Source organism: Pygocentrus nattereri, chromosome 26 (assembly GCF_015220715.1).
Source record: "Pygocentrus nattereri isolate fPygNat1 chromosome 26, fPygNat1.pri, whole genome shotgun sequence".
Classification (NCBI taxonomy): Eukaryota; Metazoa; Chordata; class Actinopteri; order Characiformes; family Serrasalmidae; genus Pygocentrus; species Pygocentrus nattereri.
The window spans coordinates 29,228,062-29,254,000 of NC_051236.1; the positions used below are offsets into that span (position 1 = coordinate 29,228,062).

At 41.1% G+C, this 25,939-nt stretch overlaps 1 protein-coding gene across 1 annotated transcript in view; it reads right to left on the reverse strand.

Annotated features, from left to right (window-relative positions):
* Positions 1-6,108: 6,108 nt before the first annotated feature.
* znf644b (zinc finger protein 644b) overlaps positions 6,109-25,939 on the reverse strand; it is a 30,882-nt gene continuing 11,051 nt past the window's right edge. The window contains exons 3-7 of the mRNA XM_037534765.1: positions 15,616-18,453; positions 13,712-14,257; positions 9,365-9,490; positions 8,604-8,709; positions 6,109-7,626 (exon numbers count right to left, since the gene is read on the reverse strand). Of these exons, the coding sequence (XP_037390662.1) occupies positions 7,431-7,626; positions 8,604-8,709; positions 9,365-9,490; positions 13,712-14,257; positions 15,616-18,453 (3,812 nt within the window). The 3' untranslated portion in view covers positions 6,109-7,430. The remainder of the gene's footprint in view (positions 7,627-8,603; positions 8,710-9,364; positions 9,491-13,711; positions 14,258-15,615; positions 18,454-25,939) is intronic.

A 25,939-nucleotide genomic window follows, 5' to 3' on the forward strand; every position in this document is an offset into this window, starting at 1 on the left:
CACACACACACACACACACACACACACACTATATATATATATATATATATATATATGTGTGTGTGTGTGTATACCACCAACAATATGGTCCATGACCACTAATAATACGTTTAAATAATAATAATAAAAAAAATCAAATGGGTCTGAAGTTGTAACCACTACAATCATGACGCATAACACACACACTTCTCCACAGCACTGACACAAAAGGCCCACAGTGCATGTCAACGCATGGCAGCACATTAGCCAAATCTCTCTTTTTTCATACGTGGATATTTTACGCGTGATGCATTAATGCCCCCCTTCAAGAGATGCTGTCTGCCTCCGTCACTTTGGGGCTCCTACTCTGCATTTCTTCCCCAATCCAAATCAAATCTCTTTCATATTTTTTTTCTTGGCCTGTCAAGCCTCCAATTTGGTGAAGGGGGGGGAAAGGAGGTCACGGTGCGCCCGGAGGGATGAGGGGCAGCTGCTCGGCGACCAGCTCTAACGCCACACCTTCAGCTTCCTTTCCAAAGGCATGCATCCTTTAGAGCCATTCACAGGCCATAATGGTGTGGAGAGAGGTGCAGCACCAGCTTATAGCACCGCAGCATCCGGAAAAAGGCTCACAGCTGCAGTATTACCGCATTATTACTGTATTATTACTGCATTATTACATAAGTTAGTAATTTAATGCTTTACTGTTGGACTGGTTTGCTTTGTAAATAAATTCTGGACATTGGAATGATTCTGTATAAAAGAAATCTAAAATATTTTTTTTATTTATTGGAGTGGCATTAAAAGGATTAATAGTCCTTCTTAATGATTCCTTATAATCTGGTCATATCATGGAGGATAGTGTAGCAAATGAAAGATGAACTAGGCCATTTCTCTTATTTCACTCCCTAAATGCTGAGTCTTTATCTCTTTCACTGAGCGCTATAAACCCAGGCTGGTGGGATTGGAGCCTAAAGCTGCTGGCCTTCATTTCCACATCAGTTTAACTGCCTTATCATTTTAAATAAACACCACAAATCAGATTAATGATAACAAATGTGACAAAATCCACTGTGACAGGAACGCTTTGCTGTCCTGAATTACACACTAGATAATAACACAGCACCACTTGTCCGCCCAAGTGTGGCAGATACAACTCGTAACATCCCCAGCACTAATTATGTCTCAATTTAAAACGGGCAAACTAGTGTATAATTCAGTAATTGAGTGATTCCAGGCTTTTCTGCCCTTGTGCCTTTAGGGCAGTGCGTGATTAGGACCTGTCAGCTGCTGGAGTGAACCTGAAGCAGCCGAGCGTGCAGGCCTACATGACCTGCTATTGTTAAGGCTTGTCAACATATTCACTTTAATTCCCCGCAGTCATTTCGGAATTACAGTTGTAGAAAAAGAGGGATGTGTGCGTGTGTGTGTGTGTGTGTGTGTGTGTTGGGGGGGGGATACTAATTGAAAAACAATTGGCATTTTATATTCTCAGAAAAGCGTATTAATTAATATCCCTCATTCACATGATGCCTCAAGCTTTTTTTCCCCTTTCCTTTGTGAAAAAATGCCCATTAAACATAATTTGAACAGAATGAACAAGTTAATTTCTCATTAACCTTTAAGCTGCATTACTGAACAATATGCAGGCAGTTCCATTTCCTTACCATTTTATTAGAGTGCAAGCCGGTTAAATGTGGTAAATGTGGCTCTGCATGTTTAAGATGCAATGAAGCAGATACTTGGCTCTGCGGTGTTGGTTCAGAGTGGACACTGCGCAGCGCTGCCCACTGTGCCTGGCTTTAGTAGCTGACTCAAGTCAAGCAGCATTGATCTAATTGCATGTGACGTGGGCAGAAGCATATTTTCTGGAGGACCAAAACGGTGCATCCCAAACAGGTTTCATCCTTGTCAAAATATATTGATTTCTGGCCTTTTGTGGAGCGGTTGATGTCTCTCTTTGCTGAGCGAATGTGGTCAGCAGGAACGGCTCCGTGTAAGAGGGTTCAAATCGGGGGCTGGCTTTACACACACACACACACACACACACACACACACACACACACACACACTTACTCTAATCAGACTCAACACATCACACCACTCACATAGCTCTGATGGGTCAACAGGAGCTTTTATATATATTTAGAGAGAAGGGAAAATACGTTCATCACTATTAATGAAAGTTCAAGGAAAAAGATTCTATTCTAACTAATTTTGGAGCATTTCTATTGGTCCACTTGCCAAATTTAAGACATTTATATATGCCAAGTCTGACATACTGGGGAAAAAAAACTAACTTTTGCAGAGGCCACATTTTATGTTTTTCCCCAGTATGTTAAAAAAATGAAGAGTATTATACATTAATGTCCTGTGTTAACTTATAATTTAAATCAACAAAACATAATTTTACCAAGGGTGTTCAGTCGTATGCATACAAGTAAATACAATATTTACTAACATAATAATAATAATAATAATAATAATAATAATAATAATAATAATGGATATAAGGCATGATAATCTGAGTAATGGTCAATATTATTAATAGATTGATATTAATAATAAGATTAAAGGTTTTAATAGTTAAGTATTGACTGAGCCAAACCAGATACTGTGTGATAATCACAATTAGTTCTGGGCTGTCCGAGTTTTGGTAGTGGTTACACAAATATGCTGAAATTCCCTACTGTATTACACACACACACACACACACACACACACACACACACACACACATATATATATATATATATTTATCCTTACAGACAAATAGACTTATTTTCAGGTTGTATCAAGAACAGTAACATGTTTTACCTTTAACATACGCACACACACACGGTCATTCTGAAACACCCCCCCACACACCCCTATAGTACTCTTACATGCATGTTGGATCATCGTGGCCTTTTAAGTGGGGGGGTTGCGGGGGGGGCAGGAGCTGGGCAGACAAAAAAAAAGAGCGAGTGGGCGACTACGAAGGTGATGAATTTCTCCCAGCCACAATCAGTGCACCTGGGTTTCCTTTGGTGTATCCAGAGGTAAATAATTGATGTGGGGATAAAAGCGTTAGAGGAGGGAGTAAGACAGGCAGACAGGCATGAGGGGGTGAAAGCCTGACCATAGCCCACCACACCTCCCACCCACTCTACCTCAAACCCCCTGATTCAGTGCCCATGCCGAGCCCCCAACCCCCTCCACCTCCGTCCCTCCTGAGCATGGCCCCTTGCCGTTTGGTGGCCCCTCGTGCCGCCCCGTCGGACCGGCTCTTGAAGTGCAAATCTGTGTTCTGACTTGTTCCTGGTTGCTGTCAGCATGCTTTCCTCTTGTCAGTGGCGATTGACTTGGGGCTCGTCTCACCCTTGTGCTGTGAGTGTGTAGCGGGATCATTGACAGGCCAGTGACACTGCCCAACCGGATAATGGAAACCTATTGATTTTTTTTTTCACTCTCTATCTCTCTTTTCCTGTCTTTTTTTTTCTTTCTTTCTATTTTTTTTTTCCAGCTTGGGCCTTTGCACCTTTCAGAGTGACCGGCCGCAAAAGCAAAGAGGCTGTGGTCGACGGCCCTGATCTCTGGGTCACTCCTGCCACATGAGAGGCAGTAGGGGGGGGGGGGACAAAACAAGAGTCAGACCTTAAAAGAAAAAAAGAAAAAAAGGAAAAAGAAAGCCAAGAAGAGAGACCAAAAAAAGTGCCCATCAATCAATCAACAGTTTCTCTTGGTGCTGGTGTCAGGTCCACCTGAGACACTGTGGTTAAGAGACAATGCTAAGTTGAGATAAAACCCCTCTCTCTCCTCCCTGAAGCCCCGGCCTGTCTTTGTCACTACCTCTCCAATAAAATATTAAGGATGTGCTTATGCGCCGGAGGGCGTTTTTAATTAGCACCTAAGGTTATACTATTAATATGAAACAACTTACCGAAGCCTCTCCTTTTCTTATGCTTTCTGGAGGTTCGATTTAACAAATAAAATACAGCGATTAAAGGCGAACACATAGCTTACCTCCTCTCTCATTTTACAATGCCAACTCATTATCTCCTCACCGCTCCCATTAAACATGCTCTCTCCGTGACGCTTCCCCCTTTCCACATGGAGAAGGGATGACACATCTATACAGTTTTAATAGAGGAATCTCCTGAGAGTGGGCCTCTTTGATTCGCTGCCTAATGATAAGCATGCGCTGGTCTGTCAGCAGCCTAGCCCCTGTGGCAGATGGCTGGTGTGGATCTTACACTTAGATACACATTTCTTTATGTCCCTGCCGCCCCCTCAATCCACCCCCATTCATAATGCTGCCAATAGAATAATGGGGGAAAAAACGCAATCCTGGTCATGGTTAGCTCAATCTCATTATAATCCCTCGTTTTTTATTCATTCTGCCCCTCGGGATGCTGTCTGCCCACCACGCGGCTTCCATCCTTGCTGGGGAGAGAGGCCCTTTTGATTCAGCCAGGAGCACCTAATGAAGTCACAGAGAGATACAATTACTTCCCAAAGCAGGGGCATTAATGTACTCCAAATTCCCTCTGGAGGAACGTGATGACAATTGGTTTGTACAGCTTTGATCGCCTGTCTAAGCCCTGCCCAGGATAAACTGCAGGGTCGCCCCTTCCCTGACGCTCCTCCACCCCGCCCCCTCGCAGGCATGGGGTTGACCAACACACGCGGAACAGCCACAGTGTCTGTATCAGAGCTGCTATCCCACTACAGACAGAACCAGCCGGCTAGATGGAGAGGATTACTGATTACATAACAGTGCGATGGCTTTTCCACCAGAAGCAAAGCAAACCCACAAAGATAAAAGAAATAAGGGTAAAGATGGAGAAAAAAAATGCATACACTGAAAGAGCAATGCACTGAATTTACTTGATTTAAACGTGTTTATGTAATGCAGTTTATTTGTATGTAGGGCTGGGTATCCCATTTTTTTTTATTTTTACAGTCCTGACCAAATTACTTCAATACTACCACGTATAAACACCCAATATCAAACTTCAGTACCTAAGCAGCCAGTCTTACCAGCGTCAGCAAGCCAATATGTATGCTTGTTCATCAATCTAGACCAGTGATAACATATACACACATATATACACACACACACACACACACACACACACACACGTCTAAATGACGTTCTGTTTATATGTTCAACTGCACTTCTTCGTTAGTTTGCAATCCACTGCCATTAGTAAACAAAACGTCCACACATCCTTACGGAAGCCAGAAATTAACATACATCATGTCAGATATTTTTCCATCATTAATGAAAACAGAAAAAATATATATTAACCAGCGATACCTGGGTCTACATTGGAGACTTCAGCTGTGTTCAGATTTAACCCGTTCCGTTCGTAATTGTGCAAAGAGAAGAAGCACATCTACCATCTACTAAACTATTGCTGATATACCCGATACTGCTAACATGAAACAGATGTTTCTAAATGAAAGATCATCCACGTTCATCTAAACTTTGCAGGAAACACATTTAATTACAAAACATTTTTGGTCTGAATTCTGAAAGATACTGTATGTTTGGCGCAACAAATGTGAAGTATGGTGGTGGGAACATTTGGGGCTGCTGCTCTTCAGCAGGACAGGAACTACGTTAAAAATGGATAGGATGACAACATCAAGATCTTTTGGCGTAAAACCTGCTGGAGGCTCCCCTTTGACATGATAATGACCCCAAGCCCACATCCAAGTCAATGCCAAATTGCTTCATAAAAAAGAAACGGCTGTAATAAATACAAAAGGCAGATAGGGTGTGCACATTTATGCAAACAGGGTACTGTAAGATTTTCTTTATTTTTTAGCATTTTTCATAATAATCATCCGGTTTTCTCCTAAACTCTGTTGCAAGGTCCCAATAAAAGATGTAAAAATGTCTGACAACTTATCTTGATTTCGGACAAAAACCTGTCATTTCAATTTCAATTGTGTTGACTTTTTATATCCGCTGTATTCCCGATTCCAGCATCTTAAACTCTTTGATGATTTAAGCCACAACCACTTTTAGCTCGCCATTTAAAGGAAGGTATCAAAAAGCATCCTTTAGGAATTTTTACTGCTATCAGTATTGAAAAGATCCCAGTCTTCAAGTGCAAATGGTGTACACATCTAATGAAGTATGTTTAATGCATATTTAATTACTTTTTTCAGTGTATTGAAATGCAAATAATACAAATCTACACGATTGCACATTTGAGATCATTTAATGTATTATGTCTGGATAGTAATTAAGCCTAAAAAGCCTGATGCTGGGCAATGTGCTATTGCATTGACCTTACAAACTAATCACACAGTCCAATAGTTTATAAGTGTTAACCCCTTAAACCCTAAGAGCATAATTTTCATATTATTTTCATAGTAGTTCTCAAATTTATAGTACGTACAGAAGAATAAGCCTTAAAATGAATAACCAAATAACAAGTCTAGGGTTCAGGGGGTTAATGCTACATGAATGTGCTCCAATTATAGAAAAGCAGATAAACACTTCCTTTGGATTCAGCCTGTGTGTAGAATCTCTTAAGAGGTCCAAAATGCACATATAAAATTGTTCGGAAATAGTTTTATTTACCACAGAAAGATGAATACATGATAATTGTTTCTCTCTCTACACCCTAAAATAAGGGATGGCTAGTAAAACGCATCATCGAGCTGTCGAAATGATCAAACGCAGACCTACTGAGTGGCACATCTAACAAATCAGCACCATAAATGATGATTCCACTGAAACCACCCTGTCGATTTGATTTCAGTATTAGCTATGCCATAAGCAGTGTCTACAGGAGTTACAGCAGTGTGCAGCAGTATCACAGAACAGTGTGCTTCCAACTTATCTAAGCATTTTAAATGAGCTTAAATTGTATTGCATTATTCTTATATGCTCCATTTGGGATTTATCTATCAACAAAGGTTGGGAAAATCAACATCCTCTGTGGAGTTTTCAGTTCATTTGTTCAAAAGTGTCCTTATAAATGCTAAAATCGGTGGCGCTAGGGCCCCCTTACCACGTCCGAGGTTGCATAAGAACATCCAGGAGAAGTCTTACCAGTATGTGTAGCACGAAGTGTGGATGTAGCTCAAAAATAGGTCGTATTGTTTGTCCTCTGAGTAAATATTCATGTCAGTACAGTATTATATTATTCTAATAATTTACCAACGTGTCCTTGCCCGTCTTTACATGTGATGTAAATGGCATGCCATGTCTAAGGAAGCAGGATATAAAAATAACAAGTAAAGAGTAGAGAATAAATGATTCGTGTGCAATATAAGAAAATCTCTTTCTTTCTCTATTTCTCTCTCTGTATATAGTTCTATATATTTTCTTAAGATTCTTACAGATAAATTTATATAGAACAAGTTTTGTTTACATAGCTCTGCTTATGTACATGTGCAGGACAGGAAAATAACAGTAAAGTGAACAGAGGTGGCGTGTAAACGTGGCTTTAGGAGAGCCCCTGAGCGAGCTGGGGAAAGGGCAGAGAGTCCAGAGACGGGTCACACAGCTCCTCACACACGGCCGTTACCTCCACCATGCTTGCACCCGTGCCCGGGACACTGGTGTGCATGAGGTGTCTCTGCAGGTGCTTAACCCAGTCCTCCTGCACAGACTGTGGGCCCTGGAAGACTAGATCACAGAACCTAAGACAAGAAAGGGAAGAGAGAGGGAGGGAGAAAGAAAGAGAGAGCATAAGAAAGTAGGAGGGACAGAAAGTGAAAGGGAATAAGGAAATAAAGAATCAGGAAGGATATTACTTACAAAGCATTTGTCTTGGCATTAGCTCACATTAAGACAAACACAGTAACAAGTAAGTAAATACAGAAAAGGTGGGAAGAAGAAAGCAGCAAGACAACCGATGGCCGCAGCATGACCTGCTAAAAATGAATAGGCATGTGACCCTAAATATCATCGTTGTCATTTGAACACATTTTTTTGGTTGCTGTCATTTGAAAACACAAGCTACAGTTTACAATGGCAGAACATTTAATGGCAAATGGTCCAATACAAATACTCCAAAATGTCTTGAAATAATATCTTACTACATTCATGAACGTTAACCCCTGACAATCCACAGCTTATTACATACTGATGCTTATTACTCAGTAACTACAGGGACTTCAATGCAAACTGGCTGAGATACTCTTAGGTTACAGAAGTGTATGTAATAAAACTTAGAGGTAAAACTGAACTATATAATATGTTGAACAGTGAGTAGGTGATAGATTTGTTACATGATTAAATCAGATTTCCTTTCTGGTCCAGCATTTATTTATATATATATATATATATATATATATATATATATATATATATATATATATATATATATATATATATATCCTGAAATAGCACATACTAGCAGACTGTTATGCGCTTCAATGAATAAAAGCTCATTTTACAGTTTTTGAAGAAATAATGGACTGCCAAAACTCAAGGTTTTAACATATTAGAAAAATATATAAAAATATATTAGGAAAAAGTATCATGCCATTTCTAGTATATGGCTACATACATCAATATTTAAATATAAATTTAAAAGAGGAAGAAGGAGCGGGGGAGTAATCAGGGCAGTGCTGTGTGTAAGGAAGTGCTGAAGTGTTTGAGAGGGGTAAAGTACCTGCAGGTCAGTCTGTAGATCACTTCAGATGCTGTGTGCGGAGAGGGAAACTCCTTCCTCTTTGGCCCAGGCCTTGATCGAGGCCGGATCTGATTACAGTTATACGCTGCAAAACACACAGTCTAATAAAAACCAGTCTATTGTGTAAAACTATTAGATTAAACTACAGTTTATCAAAATTAAAAGAGGACTTCTAACAACCATGCAAGACCTCAGAGACCACCAAAACTGTCACCATCAGTTAAGACGGTACTTAAAGCTTAAATCTTTGAGAGACGGGAGGAAATCAAACTCCACTCTTGCTTCAGATCTGAAAACTTGTTTCTGTCCTTCAACTGTGAAAAAATAACTTGCATTTTCATGAGAAGCACAAAAGGCAACAACTTCCAAGACTGAACTTTGGAGGTGGGGAAAAATATCCTTGCAGATTTACTTGAAAACTGAAAGCAAGTCTCCTGAATATAAGCGGTAATAAAGGTAAAAAGGTGGATTATGTGTAGTTGTTGAGGCTTCCATGTAATTATCTGTTAAGTATATGTTTCATGCTTAATGGTTGTTGAAATTAGGTAAACAACTCCGACGTTTGCTTGAGGTTTGCTTGCTTTTTTTTGTTCTAAGTGAATGATACACATTGTTCCAGATGAGATAATAAGGGCATCACACTTTAACTACAGAGATACTGAGATAACTGACTACTACTGACTAACAGTGGCTGCTACACAACTCAGAAACTGTTCAAATAAATCAGACAGAAAACGTACACGTTCCCTCTAGCAGTGCGATCCTCTTCCTGCGTGCATAAGCTCGAAGGTGATTGGACAGGCTGACAGCGCTGTGGAAAGTTGCATTGCAGTGGATGCAAATCTTCTTATTTATTTCAAACTTTTCTGCAAAAAGGAGACAAAACACATTGACTAGTAATTAACAGACCAATTAAATGACTTCATAACAGTGCATGAAATCACAGACCTCTCCTAATATCTGGATAATGCAGGACTAACATGTCAAATATAAAAGTATATTCAGAACACTTGAGGGGTTAACACGGTGTGTGTTTGTGTGAGCATGCGCGCATGTGTGTGTTTGTGTGTAAGGCCAACATTTTGCACACATCACCAGCTTGAAGGAAATAAAGCTGTGATTCCCTCAGAGTCTTCACTCTCTCGCTCCATCTGTTGTCAAATCTTTAAGCTCACTTTTGCATCGTTGAGAACAATGTTTATCAAAATACACTCCACATGGTTTGTTTTTATTTTGACAGCAGGAGAATGAAAATGTTCAGGAATAATTTCGCCCCCGCTGAGACATGACAGGCGGAATCAGAGGAAAAAAAAGTTTTGCGGAAGCAGATCATACATCATGCCGAATTCAATTTCGAGATGTGCTCCAATATATACATGGCATCTACTTTGTAATCAAGCATTTCGCTGTGCAAACAAACTGACGGAGCCATCATGGTCTGACGGATGGATGACTGAACGGACGTAAGAAAAGGAAAAGTATACGCTATGTTGTGTGAAAACTGCAACAGCTTCCAGTCATTTCACACCAAATCGAGAAAAACATCTGCTACCTAGGCTTGTTTTTCCGTGACGAGACACCAAAGGTTATTTAAATTACCTGCGAATTGTTTTACTGACAATTACACGCAACAAACCAACAGATGTCTCAGTTAATTACCTAAATATCTTAAAGCGCAAATATTTTATTTCTTCCTCATCACCGTCTCGCTTGATTAAAAAGCGAAAGATGTCAACTTTCGCCAAAAATGTCCATCTGAAGAAGTGTGCTGAGGAGCTTTAATAAGCCTGTTAAAGTATTCACATTTCCACAATTCTAGCAGACTGTTTGAACTTCCTGCCAAGGCTGTCAGGGCCCCACCTCCGAGCACCACACTCAGGCAGAACAGCGAGCTATAAACTTGATAAAAACGAATGTACGGGAACCATCAAAAAAGCAGCAGGGCGAACGAAATTAAGACGGACACCCCGAACAGAAGAACGTGATTTTAAATCTCCGCTAACATTTTCTCTGCTAATGCGGCTCAAACTCTTTATTTGGATAGACATGAAACAAAGGTGTGTAAACACAGCTGATGCGTTTCCAGCGTCACATCAAAGAACGCTGCGGCTTTTACATTTGAATTTCAAAGCCACTTTGGATGACACTCATTCTTTTTCATATTCGCGTTACAATAATTCAGCGGGTAGAGAGGCTCTTTTTTCCCCCTCGTTTCCACTGCACTCTCTGCCTCTCCCTCTCTCACTTTTTCCTTCGATGGCTTCCAGAGGCATCTCCAGACTTCAAGGTTGCAGAGAGAGCATGGGTGCTTTATGGAGATCGAGGTGTCTGCCATACATATTTAATAGCACAGCGTATGATTGAAATTGGGTGGTTGAACATGAGCGACTGTAAATAATGAAAGCGGCGGAGGTGGAAAAAACACACAAAACAGCAATGAAACGAGGTTTTGTACTAGTGCTACATATTTATCATCAATGCGAGCGCTCCGCTGTACACACAGGCTGTAAATCTCCCCGATTAGTGCCGCTGCAGTTAATCTATCTGTCATTATACGCCATCACAGAGGCCCCTGAGCGTAACACAATATCTACATGGTTACGACTATGTTATAAGAATAAATAATGTTCAGTGACCCAGATTTTTTTTTCAACACATCATACAATTTAGCCATCACCTGTCTGTCAAATAGCAGCCGTGAGCCTTTGATTCCACATCAGTAGAAACAAGACAGATCATACATGCGGCTGTCTGAGAAACAGAGAAACCCTCTTGTTACAGTGGTGCTGTATTCTCATTAAAAAAACTGCTAGACACCAGGCAGAGTGATTGCTGTAAACTTCAAGCCTGTTAATGTTACATGGAAAAAAGGGACAGCGGTAGATGATGAGGACAGTTCTCACACATCACTGATCGCCAAGAACATCCTCACATCCAGCAGAGTTTTAATGGAAAACATACAAAGTCATGCTGTTAAACAAGAAACAGGTGAGTATGAAAATGAGTATAGCTGTTAATTACTTGCTAACATATTATTGGATTAAGACAGAAAAGTTCATGACTGTGTTGCACTTATAAAAAGAAAAAAAGAAAGAAGAAAAATTTCTGGTAATAATTATGAGCAGATGATTCAGAAATATCACCTTTCCTCAGCGCAGGCCCAAAAAGTTCATATAGTTTCTAATCATATGCGGTTACATCCTCTAAAAAAATGTAAATTCTGTCATGCTGCTTGTAAGTTTAAGGTAGACAAGTGCAGCTCTAATTATTCACTACTTTACATTTTTTCTAAGAGACTCAAACAAGTGTGGCGGAGACAGCGACGTATCCAGCGTGCCGTTGTGCAAGTAAGCCTGCTTCACATTTGAAGTTGTCGTACTGTACTGAATCTCATAACCAACTGTCTGCCTTACAGACATTCAATTAAACCCTGTACACCCAGATCCCAATAACGCCTAAAGCATTGATGCCGATTGCACTGCTATGCAAAACACCTCAAAGAATTTGAAAGCATAGGAGCTAATAAAATTAATAATAAATATGAAGTAATACATACCCCCTCTTCTAATTCATAATTAAGTACTGAAGTACTTACAGTTGCCACAACTACCCAAAGTTTCTCCTCAACTTTTTTCTTGTAAAGTTGAACTGCAGAACCTTCCGGGCGGTACTCACTTCAATTCTTCACTCTTATAACCACACACTATATAAACAGTAGTTTCATAAGAGAATAATCTTTTAAGTTTTTTTTATAATCTTTTAAGTTTAAAAACAAAATAACAAACCTAGAGTTTAAGAGGTTACACAGGAAGAGAATTACACACAAGAAATATTAATGCTTATATATAAAAACACAGCGTCTTTTCATATTTGTATTTTGGCTCCAGACCACCAGCACTGATGGGGAGCAGAGATGCTGACTTGTTAGCGTGTGGAAGTTTAGGGGTGAGTTATTTGCCAAAACTATGCTATGACAATACATTCAGGATGCGGAGTACACAGTCTAGAACACAACTTCACATCAGCATAACGGCGACCTGTTAAGTAGAAATAATAGTTTACGTTTGAACAAGAAATGCATGAATAGGAATATAACTTACATCAGTCGTATCTAATCATTACAGGGTTTATCAGTACTATTATCATCCAATAATAAAGGTAGCCTTGTGAATCAGACAGAGGGCTCCAGTTCCACAAGCTGATATTTACTGCAGCCAATTTGGAGATGGGGTGGACAGTTTGATGATATTTATCAGTAACGTGATCAATTACAATACAATAGATTAACTACGTTTAATTAGCTTTTACTGGTATTCTTTAAATATAGAAATTCCAAACATTGAGATATAGTGTGTAATAAGAAAATGTCTTGGAAGTATTATTATATCTTTGCCAAATCGCGTACCTCTAAGTGGACATGCACACACGTAACTCGTCTAACGGCGCTAAAGTGACCATCACCAAATGTATCTCTGAATGCTGGGATTAAACTTTTGGGAGCTTCTTTGAAACCTCTCTTTAAAGCTACTCTGTGTCTCCGGTAGAACCACGTAATTGCCAGCAACATGTTGTAATGTGGGTTGTGCTTCAGACCCCCTTCCCCAAGCGGATAAATGAGGATTTGCGCCGATGATTGGCAAGCATGTTGAAAGAGTATTCAAAAAGAAATGAGTTAAGATTTGGTGAAGGAACTTGTGTTTCTGATACACCTGAATGATCTACAGTTGGCATCATATCATCAGTACAATGTTGATTTTGTGTTAGAGATCTAAATATTAAATCAGACCTTCTTGTTCAGTCGGTGTGTGTCTGACTGAGCGTGTGTGTAGCATAGAGACGGACGACATCCGACGCAACACCTCTGACTTTTACTGGGTGGCACACATACATTATATTTTAGCATGTAGTTTTTTCTTCCGACTGAGTAATGCTACATCTTATCTTTAACAAAGCGCAGTGCAGGTTCAATAAAACAGTTTCTGTCCTTTAAGTTAAGCTGACACTCATAATAAAGCTCATCATGATGTAGTTGATCAGGATATGACATCATATCACCCACCCCAGGTGACTGACTGTGCGTTCCTCACCTCGGCTGCAGCTAGAGCTCAGATCCTGCGGAGGCAGGTCCTCAGAATCGGCGCTTCTGGACGATGGAACGACATAACGAGTCCTGGCTGCCTGACCTTTGACCTCCTCTAGCTCCGGGTCCAGTCGCTTTCGCTTAAGAAGTTCTATTAAAGTGCTTGACGAGGTTTCATTCATCACACTGATTTCTTCACTTTTCTTTTTCTTCTCACCATCTTCTGAGCGCAGCTCACTGGAAGGCCACTGATGCTGGACCTTCACAGGGACCCCAGTGGGTGTCAGAAACAGACCCTCGCTGCCTGCAAACTTCTGAGAAATGAAAGGTCTGGAGAGGTGTGGTTTGGCCTGAAGAGAGTGGAGAATCTTCTGGTGTTCATTCTCATCCTGCAGAAGCTCGGTGAGGATGCAGAGGGGAGATTTGCTGACCCCTGTGATTGGCTTACCAATCCGTTTCAAGTGCCCACGAACATGATTGGACAGGCCAGTCTTCGTATCAAACCAGCCAAGACATAGAGGACAGGTGTGTTCTGTCTGAGATTCAGGCTTATCTGTTATGAAATAAACAAAAAAAAAAAAAAAAATTAAGTCTACAAATTAAAAGATTTAACGAGAGTTCTGGAGTAAGGATGCGCATTCCGACCAATTACAATATTTAAGTGTCCTTAAAAGTTCATCTTTTTGACATTCATGGCCCAAGTTAAGGACCTAGCTCTAAAAGTCTATATATATATAAAACTGTTTGCTACTTCAGGTTAGATATGATGCTATCAGGATCAATGACAAACAAGGCTCTCCAATGATAATTGAATAGTTATTGGTAGAAAGGATATGATGTGCATTGTTTGTATCTGCAATAATCTGTTTCATGTCTGTTTGATATCCGTTTCATAGCGTTTGTAATTGTAGAAGTACACGTCTGAACATAATCATCAATTTTACCATTTAGAAAACGTCAGGCTTTCATCAACGTCAACCGCACATTAAAAAAAGTATATTTTTAAGTTATTTATCACGACTGAAAACATATATAAAGTCTTTTCACTTGGCCACAAACCTTTATCCTTTAACTAAAGTTTATACATAGATTTTTTTTTTCAAAATAAATCAACGTTATTACTGTAATCACATATTTCTGTGGTTTTCCTCAGGTCATGTTAAAAAATCTGAACCAGCCTAACTATGACTGAAAAACCCAAACTGAGTATGGCAGTAAGGTGACCTGGGGTCTTCTTTATGATACAAAAAAAGGCTTTGTTTTTTGTGCCACATTAAAATTGAGGAAATTAGAATTTCTGAACATTTTTCAATGAACGCTTTTACTCTATTTTGCAATGTGTTAAGATTTTAAATATTTCAAATATAAAACTACACCAAACCAAATTTGAATTAGAATTTTACATATAATCTGTGTTAAAAGTTTACTTAATATACATGGTTGGACAGTTGCACCACCTGACATTTTGAGATTCTGGGAGGCATAAATGCCTGTAATTAATTTTATTTTGATGTACTGAAAATATATTTACATAAATTATGAAATAGGAAAAAATGGACTTAAGCGAATGCACATGATGTCACTGACCCAACTAGAAAATCAGAGATGCTGCTATTACTGTTTTTACCTATATGATGCATTTATGTCCATTTTTATGAAACATTGACAGAAACAACATAAGTCTATTTAAGACTTGTCACTTGCTAACTGGTGAGCTAAAAGCCTCCATTATGCATTAGCTCTGCTACAAGCTAACAAGCTACTCCAGTGCAAAAGTAATCTTTAGACACCAAACACATCTAATTGATTACTGCTGGAGTAAGTGTGAAATCATATACTTTTTTGCCAAACTAACACATGTTCAGAGTTTATGACTTTCAAACAGGCATTTTTATGTTTGAAATAAATCACCTTTCCGGGTTCTTCTGTTCATTGAAGGTGCTCTTCTGCGGATGCGGGGCTGCCGGTCCTGAGAGGCTACTTGTTCAGGTGACAGCATGTGACGAGCATCATAACTCAGCCCCAGCCTATGTAGATGTCCTCTCACATGATTGGACAAACCCACTCCTGACTCAAACACAGCAGGACAATACGGACAGGACTTGCGGTCCATCTCAAACACGGGGGACACACGATAGCTTGTGCAAGAATCACTGAGGTTATGGTCTGGAAACTCTAACTCTGGATTGTCCTCACTTACTGCGCTCTCAATACTCTCCTCTTTCACGATGAGTGTGCAAATTTCATCGCCTTCCATGTAGTCATCATGTTCTGAATGATTGGCAGAGTCACAGCTGTCTTCTTTAAGCGAAAAGCCCTGACGAAAGAAGCGGTCAGCAAAGTAAGGGCTGTGACCATTCTCACTGCCATCCAGGAGGTTTGCAGTGGTGTCGTGGTAATTGGCATCATTAGATTCATTAGCATCATTAGCGTCATCATAATCACTTTCCTCTAGGGGGTCAGTGTCCTGCCATTCTGGAGATACTGGTTCACATTTTGGGAAAATCAAAGTATTCTTAGGGGCGTTGTGATAAGGGATGGACATTTTTCTTTTAGAGGGAGATTTTTGCTTCACCGCCGGCTCCACTAAACCGCCACTTTCTGAGGGATCTTTGGAAGCGGTAGCAGTGTCTTGGTTCAGATGTGCTGTTTTGCTAGAGATCGCAGTCTTGGTCGTAAGATGCATGTCAAAACTAGAGAGATGTTTTGTCTTTTGTTCAGAGACAGGGCTTTCATATCCTTGATTGTCCTCTTCGACATACGGGAGACCTGTTGTCACATCCATTCTCTCTGTAGGCACAGATAATTTACTTGGCTTGTCACATCTCAGGGAAGATGGTGACAGGTTGTTTGCTAAGCTGCCAAAACTCCACTTGATCAGTGAGGAGCTCAATCCTTTACAGGATTTTTGTGTGCCTTTATCCCTCACATAAAGGTCAGCGGTGCCATTGGACCGCATGGAAAGCCCTGCTCCTCTCCAGCCGTTCTGCTTGTCTCTGAGGGACTTTGGCTTCAGCGAAAGTGGAGGTGAGATGTCATCTTTAGTTTGGTCTGTTAACCTGTCCGGGTCTAACACAGGCTTTATATGGTTGTCAGCTGTCAGATTATGCGACTGAAGGTCATAATCATAAAGTGGCTGCTTATGAACAAGTTCTAAGTGCTTTCTCAAAACACTGACGTTCTTTGTCCTAAATGTGCAAATTTTACAAAAAAATGTGTCAAAGACTTTTAAGAATCTGCCTTCGTGAGCTGTCCGTTGGTGTGCTTCCACATCCAGTTCACTCACAGATGGGTAATCGTGTTCTTCACAACTGTAATAACGTTTGTCCTGTTCATGAGTCTTGGTATGATGGACAAAAGTTTTGGGGCAGCTGGTTTCGAAGGCGCACTGGGGGCACTGCAGCTGGCCGTCTGGGCCGTCGTCCCGTGATTCATTCAAACCTTTAATCTCCTGCATCAGACGCTCCCTTCGTGCCTGGTGGATCTGCATGTGCTTGTGCAGGGTCGAACGCTCGCGGAATGAACGCCCACACTCTTTGCATATAAAGGGACGGAGGACGCTCTCCTGCCCTACCTGATTATGCCTGTCTAAATGATAAATCATATGTCTATGCAAATGCCTTTTCTCCTTGAAATTAATGTTGCACTTTGTGCATTGGAAGAGCGACGGCTCTGGCTCTTTGCCTGTTTCCATCCTGCTCTTTAAACATGCAGGTTTGCCACTCACGTAGTCGTCTGCTTCTCCAACGTTGCTGCCTTCATCGCTCCCGTCTTCGTTCTCGCTTAAAATGAACTTTTCCACAGCAGCTGCTTTGTCGTAAGAATTCCCCAGACATGTTCTTAAACTTTCTGGCTCTTTCCTCCAGGCATGTTCTTTGCTAATGGACGAATCAAAATCCAAGTCCCCGTCAGTGAGGGAAGCAGAGCTAAAACCGTTAACTTCTACCTCGGTCGGCATCCTTTCTACCCTGTACATTTTCCGCTTCCTCCTGCTAGGGCTGGTAAATGGAGAGCCTTCCGTATCCACCTCTCTTTTCACCACTCCATCCCTTACCCTGCCTTTTAACAGGAAGCGCATGAACTTCTCTCGAAGGCCCCTGTTTAGGTCGTCGTAGTCTTCAGAGGAGCTTTCTGACGACTCCGAATCAACGTCCCATAAGAACCCTGTTTTGACACTTTCTCTCGTCCAAAGCCTGCTGACTGGTCTGTTATCTGCATCATCCCCCACCAGCGCATCCAAGTGAGCCTCACGGTCGCTGTTGTCCAACTCAGATGAGGTCCGTGTGGACGGCGCTTTCAGGACGTGCCCTTCTGGTTTTTGCCAAGTGTCTGATTGAAGCTCGCTGGGAGGCTGTAACACCTCAGGGTTGGTGTCTGTCCCAGGCCAAGGGGACGCGTCTTTGTTGGGGACATGGGGCTCCTCTGAGGTACAGTGTGAAGCAGGTCCATTAACAAGTGCTCCTGAAGGCAATGAATTGTCTGTGCAGGGGGCGGCCGGGACGCCGCCACAGACAAATGGGCTCGGCTGTGCTCCATTTAAAAGGCTTTGGTGAGTGTCCAAAGACTGGCACTGCTGTGGCCCCACACTGCTGTTGTTGTTGTTGTTGTTGGTTGTGGTGATGGTGGTGGAGGAGGTAGTGGGAGAAGATGTGTGACTGCCTGACAGCTCCTGAGTGCAATCTTCTGCAGATTCCACCTCTTTCTCTTCCTCCGCACTCTCGTTCACTGCTGCCATGACAGAGACACCATCTACAAAACACAATTAATGTCAAACAGGTCTATTATCAAATCAGATAAATAATGTCTGGTTAAATAAAGAAAGAAAATGTGTTAACTGACAACACATCATTTCTGGGACACAGACGGAAATCAAGTAAAATCAAAGTAAAAGCTAACAACTATAACCTTTCACCCATGCAAAAAAAGACAACTAATTTCCACAGCAAAGCGAGAAGGCCATTATTTTTTTAAGCTGCATTATGGGTTTCCACACCCACTGCCACCACATCTATTCACAGAACACCCTGCTGTTAGCCCTGGAAACACTGGTGAGGAAGCTTAATTATGTGAGCACACCTCTGGGATCAGACCTTCCTGTTTCTCCCACTAAAGTTCTCAGCCATCTCCTAAAATTGACCAATTTCCATGGGAACAAAGTACACCTCCAATGAGATCATATTATTCTGTCTTAGCACTCTCTGATGGTGCCAAAGCACATCCCAGCACGAGACTGTTGTTGCTTCAATCCTGACAAATTGGCACACATGCACCAGTACAACCACACACACACACACACACACACACACACACACACACACACACTGCCCCAAAACGCTGGACAGATTGATAGACAGAAGAAAACGATATTTTCAAGTGTTGAATATGGCTAGTCTCGCAGACTTGCACCTCAAAATGAATGACACTGAACTACCTAATTGCATTTGCTGCTTCGTCTTCTCAGATTAGAAAAAGTTGCAGGATTTGAGGTACGTCTCGCTTGCCTTGCCCTAAAAAGCCCCATACCCCTTTTAAGGGTCCAACATTGCTGTCGGGCCGCAAGGCTAAATGTATGCTCTGAGGATTTGACATCCAGCACTGGATGCTCTCAACAGGAAGCTGCGTTGCTAACGAAGTGGTAAATTCAGTGTTAATGAGTGGCTTCACTGTTACCACCTCCAAGGTAAACCTTCCCAGCTCCATATTCTCTCCATCTGTTCGGGTGTGAGGGGCTTTAGGAGGGGGAACAGACGCTCCACATTTAAAGCAAACTTCACTGCAAGCCCCCGAACAGCAGGGTGGCAAAGCCATCAGAATATGATTTCGGCGTTAAATTTACAGGCCTCATTAGCTGCCAGCTTACGTGCCGATCTGTTCCATACATAACAAACAGGGTTCAACTGCAATGCGTCTTTTAAAAATTCATTCGCTTCTATTTACTTCATTTAGTCAATGTTAAAAGGCTGACTTTGCCTTGCTGGAAGCTATTTACAAGGATTATGAGCTTAAATAAATGTGCGGCGCTATGCTGGGGATCGATCTGAAGCGATTAGCTCTTTTTCTTTCTCAGTCTCCCACCCTTTCTCTTTCTTTCAGTCTTTCTTTCTTTTTTTCCTTTCTTCCTTTTGTTCTCTATCTCTTTTTTTTTTTACCCTGGTTCAATAATGAACGCACAAACAATGAATCAGTGGAAGTCCCATTGTGATCTGTCTAAATTAACTGCACAAGTAAAAGAGCGCTTAACACTTCCACGACACGCACATATGTCACTGTGCTTTCTCTCCCCCTCTCCCTGCTCTCTCTATCAGCACTTGCTCTAACACTCAAGTTACACCTCATCTTGAGGTTACTGCTGAAAAAATCAGAGGCGATAATTGCATATTATCATTACACATTATTCTGCAATCCCAGAAGATAAACTTTTCTTGGGTATATTTATTAACCATAAGGGAATGCGAACTAGCTCTGCTCCACTTTGTGTTTTAAACTTTTAATTTTGTTTCTTCCTACTTAGTCCTCAGGAAAAACACACACACACACACACACACACACACACACACACACACACACACACACAAATGCCATCAGGCTGAAATACACAGTATAAGAGCTCTATAAATACAAATTACATTCACAGAAAAAGAGGACTGCCATTAATCTCTACCTTATAAATAACTGGAGCGATGCAGCGATGCAGCAGGCCCACATTACCTCTTTTTCTTTACCAAATTAGTACAGTTCTGAAGAGGCGTGGCAGAGAGAGAAAAAAGGGCAGAAAGGTCTGAGGCATCCTGATAAAGACTACACACCTGAGATAAAGCACCTAAAGAGGTGAAGAACGATGCTGGATGGGTTTAAAAAGAGGGAAGCAAGACTCTGTCCGACGACCCATCCAAAATATGGGAGGCATATCAATCATATCAGAATCATATCCACATCAGCATGGGACAGATCTGACCTACACTTCCAGTGTTTGTATCCCTCTACAATCAATCCCAGATTTCTCTGTAGAGCTAAATCAGGTGGATTCAGTCCCAATTTCTACATTTTATAAATGCTTATGTATCAGGACAGACATCGGCAGACATGAAGTACTTGAAAAATATCGTACACTGGCAATGGCCCAAAATTCCCATATCCCTATGAAACTTGTTATTGTGGATGAAACAATTCTATTCTCTCCTTTGGAATAAAAGAACTTCTCTGTTTCTTCTCCCTTTTCCTTCCTCACAGCAGAAACGACCAATAACGTGGAGTGCATTCACAGCCCACAGTAGTCAGCAGTAGAGCATCCAATAAAGGAATTTACTGATTTATTTGACATAATGCCAATTTATGAAGTTCACGTGTTTAAAGGTGAATCAAGGCTCAGCAGAGTAAACAATCAGAACCTGTTCAGCCTGATATCGTAGAACAGAGAAGCAGAGAACGTTCCATCTATCTGTCTGTCTAGCTACACTAAAAAAAACAATATGATACATTTACTTGATTCAAGGGTGTTCATTATTCCTACATAAATAAAATTCATCACATCAACACAGTTGTAGTAAACAAAGAAAACAAAGACTTCTGTTGATGTAATGTATTTTATTCTTATTATATGTAGACATGGATCTCTCTGTCTCTCTCTCTGTCTCTGTCTCTCTCTCTGTCTCTCTCTCTGTCTCTCTCTCTGTCTCTCTCTCTGTCTCTCTCTGTCTCTCTCTGTCTCTCTCTCTGTCTCTCTCTCTGTCTCTCTCTCTCTCTCTCTCTCTGTCTCTCTCTCTGTCTCTCTCTCTCTCTGTCTCTCTCTCTCTCTCTCTGTCTCTCTCTCTGTCTCTCTCTCTCTGTCTCTCTCTCTCTGTCTCTCTCTCTGTCTCTCTCTCTGTCTCTCTCTCTGTCTCTCTCTCTCTCTCTGAGAAACAAAGACAGAGAGTGTCAGCTCAGATCACACCTCTCTACCTGTACACTGGTAAAACCACAGTGATTCTAGAGCCCGAAAGTGAAACTCAAAGAGATGCCAATAACCATTTTAAATGGAAATATTTGTCATTCATCATATTTCATACAGTCATATGCAAAGGCTTGAACACCCTGATCAAACTACATGTTTTCTTCACCACTCAGAATGCATCCACTACAGGGAAAAGACTTAAATACGGCATTTTATTTAGCAAATTTTAATGCACAACAAACAAAACAAAGTATAAAATGTGCTATAACTTCTGCAGAGGTCACATATTATGCTTTAGTTTTTACAATGTGTTGAATTCAGCGAATAAACACTAATTGTGCATCAAAAAACCAAAAACCAAAAATGTGCACAAGTGTGTTCTCCGTGGAGGATCTGTTAAATGTTATTTTATTAGTAAATCAATAAAATATAGAATCTGACTGGTGCGTCCAACTGTGCGTGTTATTGTACATGAAAACAATGTTTTTGGTTATATTTCCATTAAAAAAATGTAAAACATCTACTATGGCCAGAAATCATAATCTTGTGAGGCCCCTGGCCACAGGCGGCGTCTTTGGCAGACCTCCGAACTTTAACAGCAACATGAATGAACAGATAAATCATTGAAATAATCAAATGTTAATCGCAAACTCTAGGCCTGTCGTGATTATTACATAATGACCGGACTGCACTGTGTTTGGCCTAATCCAAAATTACTTCAGCTGACTTCAATGATTATCCCCAGCTTCACAATCTGCAGCAAACACCTTAAGAATCTTACGTATTTCATTTATTTAGTCATTGGTGCATATTCACCATCTACTCATCTAGTGTTGGCATCTGCAGTGTACTGTATCGTGAGCCCCCAGTGGGCCTTGGTGCCTTAACATTATTTTATATTCAGAGACGAAACTGAAAGTGTCAGCAACAGATGCAGCAAAGAGCAGAAACAGGTGCAGACTTATAAGGGAAGTTCCACCTCTGATTCAAAATGCCTGCATAATTCAATCATTGAAATGTAAACAGTCATTCAGAGAACTTTCTAAGATTTCTACAGCGGTGGTGATGGGAACCAGGGGTCGAGATGTCTACAACACAAGTATATTTCATTTACTATTCAAAACCACTAGCGGACCTATACATGTATTTTTAGACTTTATATACTCATTGGGGGCAGTCGTGGGCTGGAGGTTAGGGACCCAGCCTCGTGACCGGAAGGTGGCCGGTTCGATCCCCAGAGCCGACAGCACATGACTGAGGTGTCCTTGAGCAAGACGCCTAACCCCTAACTGGGCTGCCCGCCGCTCCGCGCAAGCATGCTCACTAGAGTGTATGTGGTGTTTCACTTCACGGATGGGTTAAATGCGGAGGTAAAATTTCCCAGTGGTGGGACTAATAAGGGTCTCAATCATTTTGATCGAGGTAAAACACTGGTATACCTATTTTTTTATACTTTATAACAATATACATGTATTTCTCCACCGTTAATGCATTCTGGAAATACATTTTAAGACAATGTCTCAAGGATCATGGAGTGTATTTGTAACTACTTCAATCCATTTTTTTCTGTGAGCTTGTTTTTAGCGGCGTTAACCTGTTTTACACATCTGCTTCCTATCAAGACCACTGTGAACAGCACATTTCACTTCCACTCCCTATGATCTTAAACCATTAGTTATACAGAAATTGTGAAAAATCTAACTCAAAAATTTACAAAATTCTTTCAATTAGCCAAGATAGAAACAGATTTAGTATGCCGAAGCTACAAAATGTAGCTAACTAGTAGCTTAACTTGGAGGCCTAAAATACTGCACATTCACAATTGTTAAGTAATATCAAACAAACTTACTCATGTTGTTTCCGAGACTATATGATGTACAATTGTCAATTAAAATGGACAAAAGCACATTATATAGCCAGCAGTAACCATCCTGAAAGCTTGAATTGTGTCTGCACTTTTTGGGAAAATTGTGTAAATGTGATTTTTGGTCAAAACACCACTTTAAGGACACACAAAAAAGCTGAGCTCAATACAAAACATTCCCTCAAGCTGGCTGATAAGAAATCTGTCTCCAATTATCTCATGGAGCCTATGTACTGCTCTCAGTATACAACATGGATAGAAGAGTGAGCACTATCTCTGTGGTATACACTTTTCTGCTTTAGGAAGCAGTAAGTAAAAGTTCTGCAGCAGCTGTACTAGTTGTGAACTTAATCAAGGGAGGTTATTAAACAATAATGTGTGAAACATGCTGTCTCTCAAGTGTTCAGACAGAAAGCTGAAGGTGCACAAGCGGAAAAAACTTCTTCTATTTGAATGGCGGTCCGAATGATGGCTCAGAAATAACTCCTGCTTTATTACACTAGCTGCTCACAAGCTCAGGAGCTGCTGGCTTAGAACAAGTCTTCCAAAAGAAAGCTCCCTCAAACAAACTAGTGCTTATCTAGAAACTAAGACTGACAACTCAAATGTCCTGGATAGCACAATGGTGAGAGGCTGCCTTTTCCCTGGACGGGCACTGAAAGGCGCGCTGATGCAAAGTTGCAGCAATGTGAGCTCATCCGGATTAAAAATGGACCACAGGAATTCGGCCCTGAATTCGGAGACGAAAGAGCGCATCCTGTCCTGATGCTGCAGTCTTTGTGTAGCCCCCCCAAATTAAAGGAGATTCAACACCTCTCCGCCTCATACTCTCCCAGGCCCGTCCTCATCAACCTGCTCCCAAAATAGAGGGGCGAAATGCGAGCATGCGAGTTAAGGGCTGTGGTTGATGGTGGGTTTTAAGTGCAGAGAAAAGGGGGGAGAGTCGACGGTGGGGCTGATAAAAGGGGACAGGGCGCGAGTGACAGTCGGGTTAAGACAGAAGTCATGTTCAATAGCAGGTACGGAACATCAAACAGCAAGTTCACAGGAAAGTCTATGCAACCTCGTCTTGAAGGAGGATTTTCTGTTGTGGGGAGTAGATTAGAGCTGCCGCGGTGATGCTGACACGGCCTCATTTGCTGCCCCGTAGTGTTAGGAGGAGGGATTAAACCATATCAACTTTGAAGCCTTAAACAATACCTTTCAAAATTAAAGGGATTAAGAAAGACGTCTGATGGGGATTTCCCAAGGCTTTGTTAGTTTAAAACTTCCATCTCTTTTTCTTAAAGAGGAGAGAAAGAGAGAGCGAAAGGGTTGAAAAAGAGAGAGAAATGGGGAAAAAAAAAAACCCTCAGCAGGTCTGAGGTTTCTTGGGCATGTGACTGTTTTAATGAGACTAACTCTCACGCTGAGCTGAAGAGTGGCAGGAGCAAACACACGGCCCCGAAATCAGCAGCCTGTCTCGCGCCAGACGACGCCTGTAAGTCAAATGACACAAAAGGGAGTCAAAAAAAAAAAAAAAAAAAAAAACTTCTCAACACGGCTGTTGCATCATCCTGTTAGTTTTAAAAAGTAGTGGCGCGTCTGTTAAATCTGGGAAAAATTCACACTGATTGTTGTTTCGCCGTCCCATTAATATGCATGAGACACATGCAATGAAAAATACATCTCCTCGGTTGATGTGCTGAGAAATACAGAGTGCATGCTCCGCAGCGCCCATGTCTTATTTAGTCGTAGGGCTAGATGTTTTCCTTTATTAAACGCGATGCTTACCAGCATGCTGCTTTAGATACTCTGGGACTGCGCAGGCTACATGCTGTCTGTGTGATCGAGGGCATGCTCTCCACCATCTGTCTCTGCTTGAGTTATGTGAGAAAAAAAAAAAAAAAAAAACAAACTTTGTCGCTGCCGCTTTGCTGTAGAGGCACGAGACCAATCAAATGAAAGTGACTCAATGTCAACGCTCGCCTCCAAATTGAGGACGGGGATCAGGTCTAGCGGCGCATTCACATTTAGAGAAATGTCAAGAGCTGCAGGTATCAGGACGGAACGCCACTTATTAGCTTTCATTAAAATGTAGTGTGAAGTGCCAGCGAAGACATGAGCTACATAAAACAGCCTAAGAGAGTTAAATTAAAGTGGAGAGGACCACTAATTAACTACGTTAACTGCTAGCAAGACTTCTTCAGCTGAGCTGGGCTGGTGGTGGGAGATATTACACAAAGTAGGATTCCTCAGCAAGCTGGATAACTTCAGGAAAAACTGACGACTGCCCAATACACTCTTATTAATGACCGCTTCTTTGGAGTGATTCCAAGAGAAGAGCCACTTCTGCTCCCCTAAATGGATGATTCTTTTTTTTTATTTTTTGTAAATAAGTTGTTAGTGACTTTTTCAAGTTTAAAAAGGCGTATGGTGCTAGAAAAAAGCCTTCAGTTATA